Source organism: Eulemur rufifrons, chromosome 7 (assembly GCF_041146395.1).
Source record: "Eulemur rufifrons isolate Redbay chromosome 7, OSU_ERuf_1, whole genome shotgun sequence".
Taxonomy (NCBI): Eukaryota; Metazoa; Chordata; class Mammalia; order Primates; family Lemuridae; genus Eulemur; species Eulemur rufifrons.
This window is the reverse complement of record NC_090989.1, coordinates 157,186,978-157,205,499: the sequence shown is the minus strand read 5'-3', so window position 1 is coordinate 157,205,499 and position 18,522 is coordinate 157,186,978. Positions and strand designations below refer to the sequence as shown.

The 18,522-nt window shown below is 59.1% G+C and overlaps 1 protein-coding gene across 1 annotated transcript; it reads left to right on the top strand.

Moving 5' to 3' along the window:
• The first annotated feature begins 831 nt into the window (after nt 1–831).
• Nucleotides 832–16,901, top strand: ITIH4 (inter-alpha-trypsin inhibitor heavy chain 4). Its single transcript, XM_069472048.1, has 25 exons — nt 832–959; nt 2,050–2,210; nt 4,509–4,613; nt 4,755–4,917; nt 5,056–5,166; nt 5,674–5,802; nt 6,464–6,580; nt 6,837–7,005; nt 7,084–7,209; nt 7,395–7,576; nt 7,658–7,843; nt 10,014–10,153; nt 10,388–10,542; nt 10,853–10,879; nt 11,183–11,236; nt 11,367–11,420; nt 11,602–11,748; nt 11,953–12,032; nt 12,458–12,710; nt 12,910–12,936; nt 13,025–13,141; nt 14,125–14,299; nt 15,864–16,018; nt 16,148–16,244; nt 16,697–16,901. Exons 1-25 carry the CDS (start codon nt 870–872, stop codon nt 16,764–16,766), a joined length of 3,090 nt encoding a protein of 1,029 aa, XP_069328149.1. The 5' UTR covers nt 832–869; the 3' UTR covers nt 16,767–16,901.
• The last annotated feature ends 1,621 nt before the right edge of the window (nt 16,902–18,522 follow it).

Genomic DNA, 18,522 nt, shown 5'->3' with positions numbered 1-18,522 from the left:
CAACTTTATTAAATGCAACTTTATTTTTTAAAATGTCACCGAGACCTTCACCCAGGCCCTTGGGCAGCACTCCAGCACTCCCATGGGTCTGAGCTGTGGCATGTCACGCCAGTCATGACAATGGCATTCTGCCCTCTCTCAAGCAGTGATCCACAGGCACCCTTGGCACAACTGACCTCCATACCCAATCGCCCCATCAGGAGCTCTTCGTGCCGTTAGCTCTCTCTTCTGTTCCATGCTTTCCTGTCAGTACATTCCCTGCATCAAGACTTCTGGGCCACAGGACGGAGTATCTTTATAACTCTCACTTTGTATTGTCAAATTGCAGGTCTTGTTTTGGGGGCCCCTGGACTCCAGAAATGAGGCATATCTATCCTGCCTTGGCCCCAGTAGATCTTACCCCATGCAGACACCTCTAAGGGCCTCTGGATGCCTTCCGGGTCCCCCACTGCCCAGTCACACTCCGCTGGCTGCCAAGGCCCCCCTTCTCCGGGATGCCACTTGGGCTGGCCCTGTAGCCCTAGTCTTCCCCGCCATCCCTGTTTCCCAGCAGGCTGGCATCTTCACGGTTGCCCCCTCTGTGATGGAATGATTGGTGTGAAGGCTGGAAAGGTTCTGGATCCTTCAGAAGGGGTGCCAGTACCCAAGTCCAGCCTGAGCCTGCCTTTCCTCAGTAGATGTTCCTGCCCCCAGCCAAGGTTCACGGACACTCGTCATTTACCTGCTTATCTGAGGCCACTGCAGTTTTTGGCTTAAAGATCCCAATTTCTCAGAACCTGCCCCCGCAGGGGCGGGGCAGAAGCAAGTTACTAATTCATTCCCCACTTGCTCTTCCGTTCAGAAGCAGCCTGGTGGCCACCGGAGCCACAATGAAGCCCCCAGCCACTGTCCACACCTGCGGCTTCATGCTGGTCCTGCTCTGGCTGCTGGCTGTCCTCCAGACCAACACTGCCCAGAAGGTAGCTGGCGTCCACGGGTGCCTGTGCGCAGGCGGCGTGAGCTGGGGAACAAGAGAACGTGTCTGGGAAGTGGGGGAGAGCTTCCGTGCGTGCAGGCGTGTCTGTGTGTGTGTGCAAAGGAAAGGTGCTGACCATCCACCAGGCACCGCCCAAGGGCCTTACAGGTATCCTCCCACTTAATAAAAGGGGTGATCCTGTTTTTCCATTTTACAGATGAGGAAATCCGGTTTTGAGCCCAGTTCTATGGCTCCTGGCTGAGGGACCTCGGGGAAGTTATTTATGCTATGTCTCGGTTTCTTCATCTGTAAAACAGGGTAATAATGAACCTATTCAGAGCATTGTCGTGAAATCAAACCCATAACACCTATAAAGTGCTTAGCACAATGCCGGGCGCAGAGCAAACACTCGACCACATAAACAAGCCACTCAGCACCTCTGTGCTAAACCGGGTGTGCAGCTAGACAACGGTGCATACACGAGCATTGCATGTGTGGGCAGGTCAGCGGTGTGTAAGGCTCTGCGTGGGTGCACATATGTCCTTCCTCCAGGGGACCACAGACCTTGGGGCAAAGGGCATGTGAGTGGCAGAACTGGGGGAGGGTGCGCTGCGGGGGAAAGGCACAAAGAGGAAGAGTCCCGGCTCGTAGAGTCTGGCCCCTCACCTACCTCCAGGTTCTCCCAGTTCCCACAGCCCCTGGCAGGGGACTGGCAGGAGCTGTTTGCCCCAGTTTACATGGAGGCCACAGCCTCCGGAAATCAAAGGACCTGTTCACTGCCCTCCCCTGGGCAGGGCTCAGCCTGCGCACAAAGCTCCCTGGCCCCACCAGGGCCCTCGCCTCTGCCCAAAGGATGAGTGTGACATCCCCTCCAGACACTGGGGCTCAGGTTTCACCACCCACTGCGTGCTTGTTCTCCAAGGGACACTGTGGGCCCCCCTAGATCACAATGTGTGACTGCCTGGCTGGGTTCCGCCTGAGGCCGGGTCCGGGGCTTAGCTGGGCTGGAGGCAGGGCTTGGTCTACGCGTGAAGAGTGTTGCCCTGAGCTGGGGCAGCGATGAAACTCCGACCCCTTCTCCCTCGCTGCTGCAGAATGACATCGACGTCTACAGCCTCACCGTAGACTCCAAGGTCTCATCCCGGTTTTCCCACACGGTCGTCACCAGCCGGGTGGTCAACAGGGCCGACACTGTGCAGGAGGCCACCTTCCAGATGGAGCTGCCCAAGAAAGCTTTCATCACCAACTTCTCCATGTAGGTGCCCCCCACCCGCGTCCTCATCCTCTCCCCCAGCGCGGCGACCCCGTCTGCTCTGCGCCCCATCTTCCCCCTTCCTGAAGGGAGGCGTGCAGGGTGCGTCTTCAGCTTTGCCAAGGAACCGTCGGTTCGCAGAGACGCCTCCCTGTCTGCATCCGCCGTCCCCAAGTGCTGCCCAGGCAGCCGGCGGAGAACCGTGACGCCTCTGCGTCTGTGCCTGCGAGGAGACAGGCAGGAGCAAGTCACCAAAAAGCAGATTCCAGCTCAGAATATGGAAAACATCCTAACCCCCTGGACTGCCCCACAACGGAGAGTCACCCTGAGGAGGGGTCCTCCTTGGCTGCCCCAGACTGGGGTGCCACAGAGGGTGTTTCTGCTCGGCCTGGGGTTTCTGTGGACCCTGAGCCAGTGATGATCCTTACTCACTCTGTCCTCTGCTGACTCGCTTTTGCAATGTTTGCTGAATGTCTGTCCCTGCCCCCCGGGAGAGGCTGTGATTGAGGACAGGGGAGAGGCTGCTCCCAGAAACAGCAGGGCAGTGGCAGGGCAGAGAGGAAGTGTCTCTTAGGTGGGGTCCCCAGTGTACCCTGGGGCCTCTGGGAAACGGCCGAACTGCCATAGAGGGCTGGGGTCCCTGTAGCTGGTTCCTCCCTCCCTCCCTACCTGTCCCCCACTCCAGAGCAGCCCCCACACTCCCCACCCCAGAGCCCAGGTCTGTGCTGCCCAATGTGCCCCGTGAGCCTCGCTGGCTGTGCCGGCTTCGGCATGGGTGCCAGGGCTGGTAGGTTGCCATGGCATCTGCCTGGAGCCCAGCACTGTCACCACCCCTCTCTGAACCCAGACCCTGTTGCTGCAGCAGACAGGGAAGCAGAGGGCGGTGTTCCTGCTCCCTGACCTGGCCAGGAGCCCCAGGTACCGGGAACTGTCCCCCCGGGACGGGGAGCCCTGCTCCCCACTCACCAGCCCCGCTGCCCACTCACCAGCCCCGCTGCCCACTCACCGGCCCCGCTGCCCACTCACCGGCCCCGCTGCCCACTCACCGGCCCCGCTGCCCACTCACCGGCCCCGCTGCCCACTCACCGGCCCCGCTCCCCACTCACCGGCCCCGCTCCCCACTCACCGGCCCCGCTCCCCACTCACCGGCCCCGCTGCCCACTCACCGGCCCCGCTGCCCACTCACCGGCCCCGCTGCCCACTCACCGGCCCCGCTGCCCACTCACCGGCCCCGCTGCCCACTCACCGGCCCCGCTCCCCACTCACCGGCCCCGCTGCCCACTCACCGGCCCCGCTGCCCACTCACCGGCCCCGCTGCCCACTCACCGGCCCCGCTGCCCACTCACCGGCCCCGCTGCCCACTCACCGGCCCCGCTGCCCACTCACCGGCCCCGCTCCCCACTCACCGGCCCCGCTCCCCACTCACCGGCCCCGCTGCCCACTCACCGGCCCCGCTGCCCACTCACCGGCCCCGCTGCCCACTCACCGGCCCCGCTCCCCACTCACCGGCCCCGCTCCCCACTCACCGGCCCCGCTGCCCACTCACCGGCCCCGCTGCCCACTCACCGGCCCCGCTGCCCACTCACCGGCCCCGCTCCTGGCCCAGAGTTAAACAATAACCAGGAAGGTCAGGGAGGGGGGCCGTGGGGTCCCGGCGTCCTGGCTGCGCCCCCTCCCACCCAGCCTGCACGTTCCCATCCCTTTGTGCCACCCCAAGGAAGCAGGCGTATGTTTACCAGGCGCGGCCCTACTCACCCCATAAGGGGGTTCTGGAGAAGTCATTGTCCTTCCAGAGAAACAGCTCAGGCAGTTCTTTCTCAGCCCCTACGATGGAAGGTGGGAGCCCGTCCACACCCCCAGGAATCCCAACCACCAGTTGTCCAAAACCTACTTCCAGAGAGATCCGCCCCCCCAGAGTGCCTGCCTTGTGCGGGGGGAGGATGCAGACAGCGCAGGGGACTGGGGTCAGAGCCTTCAGCCTGTGTCTCCCTCCTCAGTCCTGGCCCCACGGGGCTGGACACAGGGCTGGGCACAAGCTCAGAAAGCTCCTGCTGGTGATTAACTGGCAGCTCTGGGACCGGTCTGGGACGGGGAAGGGGCAAGTGGGGATGTGGGGCCGGCCTGGGCAGGTAAAGGGAGAGCAGAAGTCAGCCCAGCCCTGCCTTCCGCGGCCTCCCTCCTCCACATCACTGATACTGCGCACGCCTCGGGAGGTGAGGCCTGGCGCACTCTGGAGGCCCCGCCCTCGCCCTGTGCCCGGCAGTGGAGCGGCCCCCTCCCACCAGGCTCTCCTGCCCCCAGGGTCATCGACGGCGTGACCTACCCAGGGAACATCAAAGAGAAGGCTGCAGCCCAGGAGCAGTACAGCGCGGCGGTGGCCCAGGGCAAGAGCGCCGGCCTCGTCAAGTGAGCGGTGGGGAGAGACGGGGTGGCGTGGCGGGTGGTGTAGACAGAGCCACCCTGCCTCGGCCCTTGGCCTTGCTCCCACCTCCAGCAGCCTCACCCCATCTGGCCTGGAGGGGCAGGCCTGACGCCCTCCTCTCCCAGGGCCACCGGGAGAAAGACGGAGCAGTTCCAGGTGTCGGTCAGCGTGGCTCCCTCTGCCAAGGTCACGTTCGAGCTGGTGTACGAGGAGCTGCTCAGGCGGCATCTGGGGGTGTATGAGCTGCTGCTGAAAGTGCAGCCCCAGCAGCCCGTCAAGCATCTGCAGGTACCTGGCGCAACCTCTTCCTGGGAGGCCTCCTGGGTGACCCTTTCCCTGCTGAGGGCAACCCCTCCCCGCCCCTGAGCTTCCTGTGAGTCCCAGCCCAGTCTCCCAGCTGACCCGGTGCCCACATCTTGCCTCCAGATGGACATTCACATCTTCGAGCCGCAGGGCATCAGCTTTCTGGAGACAGAGAGCACCTTTGTGACCAACGAGCTGGTAGATGCCCTCACCATCTCACAGAACGCGACCAAGGTGGGCCTGCCATGGTCAGCAGGTGGCGTGCCAAGGACCCTGGCTTCAGTCCAGCCCTGAGCCTGGATTTCCAGACAGAAGGACAGTTGGGGAGATTCTCTGAGCTGGAGGGGCTTCTGGGATCTCTGTGTCTGTGCTGTCATCTGGCAAGGCCTTTGAGAAGGACAGTGGGTCCCCGCATGAGCACTGAGATCTGTGGGGGAAGGACCTGGAGAGTAGACTGATGTGAGGGCCCTAGGACCCGGTGGAGAGGAGGAGATAGCTGGATCCCACACGGCCTGAGCCCAGCCTCTGCTTGCACAGCTCTAGGAACAGGGCACTCTCTCTCACACCCTCTCCCCTGCATGGAAGCAGGACATCGATAGCTCAGCCTGAGAGAAAGTTCCCTGGAACGTTGACCCAAGGCTGCATCCCGGAATTGGGACTTCCCAGTATACAGACGGGGTAGATGGTGGTGTTGGCTTGGCCTTGCTGCACCTCCCAACTTCAGCCCGGTTGTTCCTCCAGGCTCACATCCTGTTTAAGCCAGCGCTCTCCCAGAAGCAAAAGACCCCAAAGCTGCAGGACACAGTCCTGGATGGCAGCCTTATCATCCGCTATGATGTGAACCGGACTCACTCAGGGGGCTCCATTCAGGTGGGTAGATTCCAGGAAAGAGCGGGGCAACCTGGAAATCTGTCCACCCTCAAGGGTATGAGCTTGGGTAGTCTAGCAGAGGAAAATAACCACTCTTGCTTAGCAGTGTGCACCAGGGCCTGGCACAGATAGAAAACAAGCAGTTTCATTGTGTTGTCCCTGAAACTATCCTTTTCAGAGGCAGAAAAGTTTGTCTCTATGAAGAGCTTCTCTGTGGGGTTTCCCTCTTTACCTTTGCTGCCAGGAGGCTCACAGCTTAGTTTTGTGCTCAACTGCAGTAGTTTCTTTCATATTATTTTCTGACGTTATTATGCTTCCCTTTTACTCCTTGTTTGTTAAGTCTTCCCTCTTATGATGGATGTCAGGTTTATTGTGTCTGAACCTTTTAGGATAAGCTGCCTCAAATACCAAAACAAATAGGAGATAAAGTTGTGGGGAGCATTCTAGTGAGCTGTGCGTGAGCAAAGAAAGCTTCTGTGGGAGAGGGGCTGGGCTGAGCCCTGAAATATGGAGAGGATTTGGGGAGACTAGCAGTGGGATGGAGATGGGGGGTTGGAACAAGGGGAGCATAGAAGCCCAAGGATTTGGGGCCAGGAGGCTGGACCAGGCAAGGCAGGGCTGCAGCTCTGATCACCTGGGTGTGGTCTCACTCTGGCCGCAGATTGAGAACGGCTACTTTGTGCACTACTTTGCTCCCGAGGGCCTGTCCACAATGCCCAAGAACGTGGTCTTCGTCATTGACAAGAGCGGCTCCATGAGCGGCAGGAAAATCCAGCAGGTGGGTCCCCTGGGCCAGGACAGGGCCCTGAAAACTTCTAGGCCTCTTGCACCATCGGCTATGGTCCAGCAAGCAGACCTGCATCCTCCTGGGTAGGGGATTCCAGGGGCCAAGGTTGGCCAGAGCATGGGGCAGCCTCTGCCCCCAGAGCATACACCACGTCCCCACCCCAGACAGGAGTCCAGGGCTGCCAGCCCAAGGTCACATGAGCCCTCAAGAAACCCCTCTGAGCTCCTTCTCCTCTCCCCCTGACCAGACCCGGGAAGCCCTAATCAAGATCCTGGATGACCTCAGCTCCAAAGACCAGTTCAACCTCATTGTGTTCAGCGGGAGAGCAGCCCAGTGGAAGCCGGCCCTGGTGCCAGCTTCAGTGGAGAACGTGAATGAGGCCAGGAGCTTCGCTTCCGACATCCAGGCCTTCGGAGGTGAGTGCCTCTGCGGCCCTGCAGTGGGGGCTTCCGGGCACCTGGCTGGGAGCCACCTTGACAGCGTGTGCCCCTCAGGGACCAACATCAACGACGCGATGCAGATGGCCGTGCAGCTGCTGGACAGCAGCAACCGGGACGAGCTGCTGCCCAGCGGGAGCGTCTCCCTCATCATCCTGCTCACTGACGGCGACCCCACCGAGGGTGAGGGCACTGCCGGCACCTCCAGGGCACACTGTGCCGGGGAGCAGCTTAGCCTGCACCTGGGCTTGCTGTGGGACCTGGGGCAGGGAGTGGGGCTGCTGAGGCCCCTCTGGCTCTGAGGTTCCAGAAATATCCATTGAGCAAATCACTATTTTCTCACCCTCTTCCCAAACCCACGGATCCAGGGGAGATCAACCCTGCAAGGATCCAGGAGAATGTGCGGGAAGCCATAGGTGGCCGGTATAACGTCTTCTGCCTGGGCTTCGGCTTCCACGTCAGCTACGCCTTCCTGGAGAAGCTGGCGTTGGACAACGGCGGCCTGGCTCGGCGCATCTATGAGGACTCGGACTCGGCCCTGCAGCTGCAGGTGCCAGAGTGCCTGGGGCGGACTGCACAGAGCGCTGGAAAGACTCCAGCCTGGCCCTCGTGACACCCCCTTGCCCTGCAGGACTTCTACCAGGAGGTGGCCAACCCACTGTTGACGGCAGTGGCCTTCGAGTACCCGAGCAATGCCGTGGACGAGGTCACGCGGGAAAACTTCCGGCTCTTCTTCAAGGGCTCGGAGATGGTGGTGGCTGGGAAGCTCCGGGACCAGAGCCCTGATGTGCTGTCAGCCAGAGTCAGCGGGCAGACGGTGAGTGTGGCCAAGCCATCCTGGAGGGGAAGGGCAGCTGGGGCAGCCACCCCCTCTGCAGCCAGAGCAGCCGGGTTCCAATCACAGACGCACCAAGCTCCTCATCTCAGTGCCCTGAGCCTCGGGTTTTCCCTCTGCCGCCTGTGGAGGGCGCCAGTCCCCATTGCCTGGGTTCACCGCAGAGATTCAATGAGACAAAGTAGTGATTCTCATGAGACCACCTGTGCTGTGACCAGAATAGGCAGGCACTCGGCACTCAGTCTGTGCACCTGTGAGCACAAGGGGACAGCAGACATTCCTTCCCAATTGTCATCTCCTGCTGCCCTCGGAGGTTGCACTCAGGCAAGGGGGGCTGCTCCCATTTCACAGATGAGCAGACTGAGCTCCAACACAGCAGGCCACTTGCCCCGGGCCCCACTGCAGCAGGGTCCCAAACCCCGCTCACCACACGGCGCCCCGTCCTGGCCCAGCCTTCTCTGCCTCCTGCTAGTCAGCCCCTGTCATTCCACAAAGGGAAACTGAGCACCCGCCCTGTGCCAGGTCCTGGGGAGACAGTGATGAGCGAGGCTGACCTCGCCCTGTGCTCAGGGGAGAGACAGCCCTGGCTCATCCTCACACAAACAAGGAGCTACAGGCCGGATCTGACCCGGGGACTCAGGAGAGCAGTGCCAGGGGCCCCAACCTGGCCGGGGGACCAGGGAGGGCTTCCTGGTGGAGGCTCAGCTGAGACTGAGGGATAAGAAGGAGGAGGGCAGACCCCGGATGGTGGAGCGAGGGAGGAATGTTCTGGGCTTGTGTGGCAGGAGGGCAGCACATGTGGGGAGAGTGGCAGTGGGTGTCAGGGGCCCAGGTCCTTGTGTCGGGAGAAGTGGCCAAGTGCCATGACTGCCGGCACAGGCAGCCTCCTGGCTTCAAACCCAGCCCAGAGGTGAGACTTGGAGAAGTCACTTAACCTCCCTGTGCCTCAGTTTCCTCCTGTGTAAAAATGGGAGTAAGTCACATGCCCACCTCATAAAGTCCCTGTGTGATTAATATCTGGTCCAGATATTAACCTGGTAAAAATTCCGTATGTGTTGGCAGCTGATACTAGCTTGGAGGCCACACATTCCCGAAGAGTGGAACCCAAGGTGACTCAGGGTAGTTCACAGACAGACGTGTCTTTGTTTTAGTAGTTATATATTTATTTTAATGTGTATTTTAAAAAATATGACTCAAACCTCAGACCTAAGATTTCACAGATATTACTTGAGATAAGGCCAAGTAAAAAGCACTAGTCTATTTAAAGTTAATTTAAAGAAAAACATCAAATAAATAGCTGTACATGTGGACAGGGCAAAATCCATGCAGGTAGCCCAGGTACCTGCCCAGGTGTGCCCTGGGCGAGAGACAGAGGCGGCTGGTGCCAGCCGGGGCAGGATCTGATCCACATTGTAGAAAGGTCTCTCGGCTGCCAGGAGAGCTCCGGCAAGAGAGGCTTGGGGGTCCTTTGGCCTCAGAGCCCATTTCCCAGGCTGCGAGCTGGGTCAGCCTGTGACCACAGGCCATTCCCTGGGGGTGGAAGCAGCCAGTCCACACAGAGCTGGGGCACATGCTTCCCTGTCATTGTCCCCCAGTGACCAGCCCCAGCAGAGGGGCTAACTCAGGCAGGGGACGGTTGTTGGGGTAGTTGGGGCCCCAACCCCAGAGCCATGACACCTGAGTTCTAGTCTCAACTCTGCCACTGACCGCTGGGGAAGGCCCTTCCCTCTCTGTGCCTTTGCCCCATCTTTGAGGTAAGGGTGGGCAGTATCTGGGGACCCCTCCTGCTCCGCATTGCACTTGCAAAGCCTTCCTGCTGCCGCTCCTGCTCTGATCTGGGTTCTGACCCCATCCTCGTTTCCCTCTCTCCCAAGGGTCAGCTAATCTGAGCTCCTGCCCTTGCCTTGTTGCACCCGGGGTGGTTTGCTCCCTTTTATCTCCACCTCCTGCTCATCCTTGGTGGCTCTGTGACGGAGCCCCTTGCACCCCCAAACTCCCTCTCTACCCCCCACTCTACTCAAAGGAAGTGCAGTCCTCACAGTCAGTGCCTGGGACCTGCCCCAGCTCCAATCACAGAAGAGCCGGAAGTGCCAGGCCAGGTGCAGACGCCAGGCCCTCACTGCTCCTGCCCCGACTGGGCCCCTCTTTTCAGCATACACAGAACATCACCTTCCAAACCGAGTCCAGCGTGGCAGAGCAGGAGGAGGAGTTCCAGAGCCCCAAGTATATCTTCCACAACTTCATGGAGAGACTCTGGGCGTACCTGACTATCCAGCAACTGCTAGAGCAAAGGTGACAGTGGCCCCAGCCCTCATGGGCCACTTCTGCAGGACACACACCACACCTGTCACTGGTGGGGCAGGCACGGCTGGCATGAGGCATCCCCTAGACATGAAGAGAGGATGGTTTGACGTCGTGTCTGAGCTCCTGACTCCCCCAGGGGACCTCCCAGAAGGGGCTGGTTGGGAAGGAGAACCTGTTCTGGCGTCCAGCAACCTCCTGAGCTCCGATGTCCTCACCCTACAGTGTTTCCGCGTCAGATGCCGAACGGCAGGCCCTCGAGACCCGAGCTCTCAACTTATCGCTGCGCTACAGCTTCGTTACTCCTCTCACATCTATGGTGGTCACCAAACCCGAAGGCCAAGAACAGTCTCAAGTTGCTGAGAAACCCGCGGAAGACGGTGGGTGGAGGCTGGGATCCCAGCCTCCCAGACGGCAGGGCTGGACCCAGCATTCTCCCCGTGCCATCCCCTGCAGCCAGCCAAGGCCCCGACCCTGCCATCCTCAGACTCCCAGGAGCCCCCAAGACCCGTCCCATTTCACTGATGAGAAAACTGAGGCCAGGTCTCCTGGCTCCCCAAATTCACTGCACTGTGTAGTTCTGGGGTTGGGAAGCAGGATTAAGCATAAGCATTTCAAATTGATCAAAACCACCCTGATAATCTCTCTCTCTCTCTCCTTTCTCTCTCTTTCTCTCTTTGTTTTATCCAGAAAATAGACACAAGAACGTCCACTCAGGTAAAGGCCAAATATCTTCAAAAGCTGGGCTATGTGGTGGTCCATTGACACAGGGCCTAGGGAACCAGCCCCCTGAGGTCACTATCCAGGGCCCAGGTCTGCCCCAGGCCTCTCCAGCCCAGCCTTACTGCCAGGAGATGGCATCTGACCAAGCACGTGGTGCATTTAGTCACCTGTTCATTCACGTATTGGCTGCCCCTCAGGCCCTACCCCTGACACTAGGGACACAATCCCCATTCCCCCCTCCCCCGCCCCCGAGAAAGCTGGGTCCAAGAAGCAAACCCAGGTCTCACTGATTTCCAGGTCACACTCGCTTCCGATCTCATGTCATAGGAGGTCGCCAGTCCAGAATAACAGGTGGGAAAGGAGGAGGGCGTGGGAGGGAGATTGACGGGACCTCGGCCCCTGGCTGTGGAGGGGGAGTGCCTGGCCTGGCTCACCTGGCTGGTGACAGGCCTGGAACTTAAGTTCAGGTGTGTCTGATTAGGAGTCAGCCCTGCAGAGCCTTCCCTTGCCCATAGAAGAAGATGGAGTGCACAAGGTAGTTTGAGGGGTACCGCAGGGGGGGCCCACTGGTGCTCCAGCATCGTTGTCTCCCGGCGTGGGAGAGGGGAGCCGCCTGCCCTCTCCACATCCCACCCCGGGGGGCAGGGTCCTGACCCCTGGCTGTGAGGACCCGCCCACTGCCTCAGAGAATTCCGAATGTGTCAATTTTTCCAAAGGTGGAGTTTCTGGCATCCCGCCGAGTTTCGGGTTTGGATTTCACACCTCCTCAAAGATGCGTGGACTCCCGGGACCTCCGGGACCTCCGCATGCTCCTGATTTTGCTCTTGCAAACTGGGAAGATGCACTACCAACCTTGGCATTCTGTAAGCCACTTCCTGGCCTGCTGAGGGCCTTGGTTTCCTTACCGCGATCACCGAACCCCCCACAGAGTAGGGTGAGATAAAGCATGAAGCCCCAGGCCTGGCAAGAGAAGTGGCTGTGTGGCATGATGCTGAGTGATCGTGGGTCGGCCCGATCCAGGGCACGAGGGAGCAGCATTTCCCGGGGGGCTGCCCTCGCCCTCCCAGCTCTCCACCAGCCACCCCTCTGCCTGGTCCTTGGCATGTCGTCTCCCGGGTATGAGCTCTCCTGCACCCCACCACACAGTGTGAGCTCTTCCAGCTGTCCCTGGGTGGGCAGGCCACAAGCCTTGACAGAGCAGCCTCTCCCACACTCCTGTACAGAGGGGCCCCTGGCCCCTGGAGGGGCAGGCACCAACCAAGAGGGCTCACGGTGGGGCTGTTCGGGGCAGTCGTCGCCCACCTTTCCTCCCAGCCACCTCCTCCCCCACCCAGCTTGTGGACTTCAGACATCCCCTCCACAAAGCAGGACTTTACTTCTCCTTTATTTTCACTGAATAGGATTCACTATACTCTGGAGGCTGACTCATGATGAAACCTTCTAGAAAGGGAGGGCTTCCTCCATTCACAAAGCCAACTGTGGCCCCTCGAACTGTGTCTGATCCCCAAGTCTGTACTCAGACACAGCCGCAGAGCCAGGCTAGGCCTGTCTCCTCGGCGTTTGCCCTGATAGCGTGCTCTTCTGGTTGAAAATCTCCGCAGCGGAGGCTATTCTAGGTGGGGTGTGTGTGTGGCGGGGTTGGAGGGGCTGGCGCCTGGCGGGCGGCAGGTGGCAGGGCCGGCTGGAGGACGTGCTTGTTCTGAACGCTTACTGCCTTCTCCCCGTTTGTTTCCCGACGTTGCTGCACTGACGCCTGCTTCAGCGCCATCAGCCGCCTCAAATCCTGGACGAGCTACGTCACGTGGTGTGGATATAAAAATCAAAGGTGTCCCCCAGGCCAGAGCCCCTGGAGTAGCTTCTTGTCCTAATGGGGCGACCCTGGGAGGGGAGAGCCCTGGAGGTGTCTATGAACCCGTCACAGTGTTGAAGCGGAGAGGGAGCCCCGGCACCCATCCACCACTCCACCCCTCAGCCCTCCTGCCCCCAGGGAGGGCAGCCTAAACCCAGACTTTTTCTTCTTTTAGAAACAACCACAACAGCCCCAGACCCAGGTAAGTTGCCAACCCCCTCAGCCCCCGTCCCCACCCTTGTCCCCCAGCCCACTCTCCCTGCCCCAGGAGCCATGCACCGCTGTCCCAGCCCCCATCCAGGCTCCTTCCGCCATCCTGCCGCTGCCTGGGCAGAGCGTGGAGCAGCTCTGTGTGGACTTCAAGCACTCTCGGGGGCCGATGAACCTGCTCTCAGACCCTGACCAAGGTGAGACATGCCCACCCTTCGTCCACCTCGAGAGACCCAGAGACCACTCACAGCTGCTCACTACCCGCCCACAGAGACACGCACAGCGTGGACAGACCTGGCCCCGGGCAGGCCCATCCCCGATCATGGCACAGTCACGCCCTCATGCCCTGACACTGGCATTCACGCAGCCACGCTGCAGGCCTGTCACTGGGCGCCGCACGTGCGGGTCCGGGTGGCCCGGGTGCAGATAAGTGAGCCCCGGGGAGCAGGCCAGGGCTGCCTGGGGGTGAGGGGAGCTGCGTGGGCTCACGCAGGAGTGGCAGGGCCTTGGCAGATGACAGAGGAAGGGGTAAGGATGTTCTAGACGGAGGGATTGGTGCCCGCCGAGCACAGAGCCCCGAGAGATGGGACCCCAGAGGGTGTGGACGAGGGGAAGGGCAGGCGGAGGTGTGTGCGCCTGTCGGGCCTTGCCCCTTCACTCCGGGAAGGGCCTCACTGGTTGAGCTGAGGTGGCGGGTCAGATGCGGAGGTGCTCCGCAGCGCCATGCAGAACCACACAGCCACGGGACGGCCACGGCGGCCCTGCTCCTCCCAGATCCACACGGTCCCCCACTTCATCCCCCAGGCTGCCTTCCCCTGAGGGCAGGAGCGTCAATTCTCTGTCTCACCCTTGGCCCCGGCCTCTAGCTCAGAGCCAGGCACACCATGGGGGAGTCACGAAAGCTGTTGACTTGAGACCAGACCTCCCTTCCCAGAGGTCTCATCTGAGGGTGGCTGTCACGGAGGGCTGGGGGCCCCTCCAAAGCCACATGCGATGAAGGATGAGTGCAGAGATTGTGGGGCCGGGCGCCCAGTGGGAAGGAATGCTGAGGAAGGGTTGTCCCCTGAGGAGGCAGCTGGTGCGGAACTCCAGGGATGGACTCAGGGAGGGCTCCCTGTGAGGACAGTGACCAGCCCTGGCTGGGGCCACAGCTTTGACCTCCCTGGTCCTGCCCTCTCAGGGCTTGAGGTGACTGGCCAGTATGAGGAGAAGGCGGCTGGGTTCTCATGGATCAAGGTGACCTTCAAGAACCCCCAGCTGCAGGTTCATGTGTCCCCTGAGCACGTAGTGGTCACTCGGAACCGAAGAAACTCTGTGTACAAGTGGAAGGAGACGCTGTTCTCGGTGATGCCCGGGTAAGCCCCACTCTGGAGGCCCCCGGGGGGGAGGGTGACCCTGCAGGCCTCGTTGGCTGATGATGTGCTGACGGGTGGCCTGAGGCCACAGGCCCAGTGGCCACACTCGCAGGAGGGCCAGAAATGCAGAAGCCCTGTACCCCTACGGCTCTACACAGCACTGAGGAGCTGTTCTGGGGACCTGCTGCCCCTCACAGTTGGCCTGGGTCACTATCCCGTGCAGGAGACAGTGTGGGTAGGAGCTGGCTCTGCTGTGAATCCTGGGTGGCCCTGGTTAGGCCACCCAGCCCCTGTGAGCCTCAGCTTCCGCACTAATAACTAGGGATAACCATCCCAGCCCACAGCCAGAAGGCCGGGGGATCCCAGTGAGGGAGTGGAGCTGGGGAGCCCTGCGCCACCAGGTAGGTGATGTGGTGCCTGCTGGTACCCCACAGTGAGAAGCCCGAGAACACTGTCCACAGGGCAGGTTATAAATGTTGTCCTCACATACTCTTGGAGCTCTGGTGAGGAGGGACAAGTCCAGCTGGCCTCAAATACTGGGCAGCCGCTGGGTAGTGGAGGCAGAAGGTGACCTCTTCTGGGTGGCGTGGCTGCCCCACTGTGGGCCTTTCAGGGGCGGCTCTCCAGCTCCAGAAATCAGCAGGGGCCTCGGGGAGGGTCTGCAGAGCCTGGCCCTCTGCAGGCAGTGCCCTCCCAGCCCCCAGCCAGTGCCATAGCCTGTCTTTCCCAAGTGTGAAGAGCCTTGTCCATTGTCACCCCACTGGGCCCTTTGGCGGGGACTCGTCTCCCTTCAACCAACGAATGCACACCCAGCAAATGCAAGGTCATCTGAGAACCTTCCCAATCGCTTCAAGGTCTCGACGTTTCTTGTTATCTGATAGATTCCCAAAAATCAGTAGCACATCTATGCCGAGAAAATGCAATGAAGAATCCTATGAATTGTAGTGATAGAAGGTCCCAATACTTGCATGGGCTATAGAAGATATAAATAAAAATAGACCACATCTCTAGTTTGAATTGAATCAACAGGACAGCGTACGTTCAGGGCGATTCCATTTCAATTAACTTCAGGTTAACAGCAGGGTCTTATTCAATGTGCTTAAAGATTCATGAGAAAACCAAAAAGGCAAGAATCTCAAAGATTATTGTAACAAACGAGGAGACAGAATGAGAAGAGACTTACCCTCTAGACATTGAAACACACGATTAAATACCAGCCACCAAAAGAAAGTGGCACCAGCCCTAAAAGCAAAAGGGATAGAGTCATCAGAGAAACCCCCTAAATCACATAAAACTAATTCGTGAGAAGCCAAATTTAAGAAAACCAGAGGGAAAGGAATAATTATTTAATATTATAAATAATGCTGGGGAAACCAGATATCATCAAGTTGATTTTGGTCATGTCTTACCATTGAGGAAACTGAAACCCAAAAGATTGAAGGGACTCCCCCCCAAGGCCACACTGGCGTCCTGACGAGAAGGGAGGCCAGCCCACCGCCCCCGACTGCTGGCGCCCGTGCAGGCGTCCCCGCCTTCCTGCCCAGGATGCTGGGTTTCTCCGCAGCCTGAAGATGACCATGGACAAGATGGGTCTCCTGCTGCTCGGCGGCCCAGACAAAGTGACCGTTGGCCTGTTGTCCTGGGATGGCCCTGGGGAGGGGCTCCGGGTCCTTCTGCGCGACACTGACCGCTTCTCCAGCCACGTCAGCGGGACCCTCGGTACTCTGCCCATGGCCCAGGGTCAGGGGGTCCTCAGAAGCCACTTCTGCCCGGGAACAGGCAGCGTCCCTGCCCTGCACGCCTCCCGGGCTGTCCTTATGGCTTGCTGACCCGCCCTTTGTACCTCAGGCCAGTTCTACCAGGAGGTGCTCTGGGGATCCCCAGAAGCGTCAGACGACAGCAGACGCACCCTGAGGGTTCACGGCAGTGACTACTCTGCTACGAGGTGACTCAGCGCAGGCAGGCCGCTGAGCCTGGCTGGGGCAGGGTGGGGATGGAGAGGCCAGGAGCTGGCTCTGCAGGACCCCACTCTTTCTGTCCTTGCCCGGGAACTAGAAACAGGTGGAAGGCTAATGTCTTAGACATGTCTAGGCCAGCTCTCAGGGACCCCACAAAGAGTGGCCAACTCAGACCCGCAGAAAACATGCCGGCCCGAGAGCACTAACATTGGTTGGGGACAGTAGGAACCTTTTCCTATTCACACCCCAAACTCTCAGAGCCCTGGACTCTGGAGGCCATACCCTCTGGGTGACTGGGCATTGTTGGCCTGTGCTGGAAGGACTTCTAGAGGGACACTGGGACTCGGCAGCCTCTACATTCCTGTCCCTAGCTGTCCTCCTCTCTTCCCACCACAGCTAAGATTTACTGACCACTTGTCTGTCTGTCTTTCCATCCCAGAGAGCTCAAGGTGGATTACCAGGTGGGGCCCCCAGGAACAGAGGTTTCTTGCTGGACTGTGGAGCTGTAGTTCTGGTGACAGGAGCTGTGCCTGCTATGTACACTTGGCTGCCACCCTGCAAATGCAGGGTTGCCTGTGGGCCTGGACCACGATGGGGGAAGGGATTCCCCCTCATTACAAATAAAGAAAGGGGGTGCGAGCACAGGGAGTGGGCGTCTCTGGTTCTCTCTGGCCGAATCCCAGGGCCTCAGAATCGCATCCTGAACACTTAGCATCGTGGAACATGGAATCTTCCATGGTCAGCTCTCAAGGGCCTGTGGCCAGCAAGGTCCATGCAGAGCTCTCCGTCCAATCACTCCTCTTTACAAACAGGGAAACTGAGATTAAACCACTTATGTAATATGTCACTCCAGCTCCCAGCTAGGGGCCTAGGGCTGGAGAACATTCTCCAGGAACAGAGGTCCAGTCTGCTTTATGGTCACTGGGACTGTGAAAACCAGTTTTGACTCAAAAAAAAAAAAGAGTGAACTGGGTGAGAATCCTTTGTAGTCCAACTCCCTGACTTTCTCAGGGAGCTTTTGGGCCCCTTTGCAATGGAATTTGCTTACACAATTTGATTTCCACACCTGTGCTCAGGAACAGGCCTGTCTGCTCACTGCCTGGTACAAAAGCCAGCACTAGAAGGCAAAGGAGACACAGAGACAAGTCCCCCGTCCCAAGAGGGGAACAAGGGCCTGTTCCCAGGAACCTCTAGTGTGATAGGGGTGATCTGAGTCCTCAACTCTAAATCCTATGATGTCTCCTCTCCTGTTCATGCCACAGGGTTAGGCACCCCAAAGATTCCACCCAGCTTCTGCACAGGCAAAGCATACTTAAAAAATGTATTATTACTCCTCCTTCTTGTAAAAAAAAAAAAAAAAAGGACACAAGTCTGTGGCTTACAAATACAAAGCATAAAGAGAATAAAACCATAAAGAGAATAAAACCAAAATCCATGGGTATGAGAATGAAAGAAAAGAGCCAAGCAGGAGGACAGTTAAATCAGAGACAACAAGGTAGGGGAAGCTGCAGTGGTGATTGAGCACGAAGCTTTGCTGTGAGCTTCCTGGCAGCCAAGGTAAAGCAGAAAATGAGCTCATTTGCTTGCTAAGAGGAAACAGACTAGATCATCAGGGAAATGTTCTTTCCCAGCTATGGAGGGTGTTTGCCTAGTGGGTCTTTCTAGAAGGGTCAGAGGACAGGCCAGTGGGAGGGGTCTCCAGCAGCAGTTTTTCCCAACACACAGAAACACTGCTCCCTGCACTGCTGCTTCCCCATCAAGCCTCCTTGGCAAGTGGGAGTCTCAGGCTGAGTCACTTTGTGAAGGTTGTTCAGAGGCCCGCAGGCCAGAGCCTCAGCGGGGATTTGCTGTGGGGCTAGCTGTGACATACAGAGAGGAGTGCCCACCCCAAGCTCACCCCTCTGGGACACGGCCAGCTGGTCCGGGCTGCAGGCTTTGTGCAACAGCAGAGGAGTCACGCTTGACTTTCTGGCCCTGCCAGCACCGAGGGCCGGGTACTCCCTGCCAACAGCCTAAGTCGATCCGTGCTCTTCACTCTTTTGTCCACCAAGTGCTTTCCAGCACCTGCTTGAGCCAGGCCCTGGGGGTGCTGTGGGTACACTGGGCACATGACAGGTACAGTGCCTATTGTGACAGCTGCCACCCAGAAAATGACCCGGTGCTGCAGAAGCCTGGAGGGAGACAGGGGCCATCAGGGAAGGCTAGTATTGTGGAGGTGGTATTGTTGGGGATGAGTTTGAAGAAAGAAGAGAAGTTAGCTCAGTG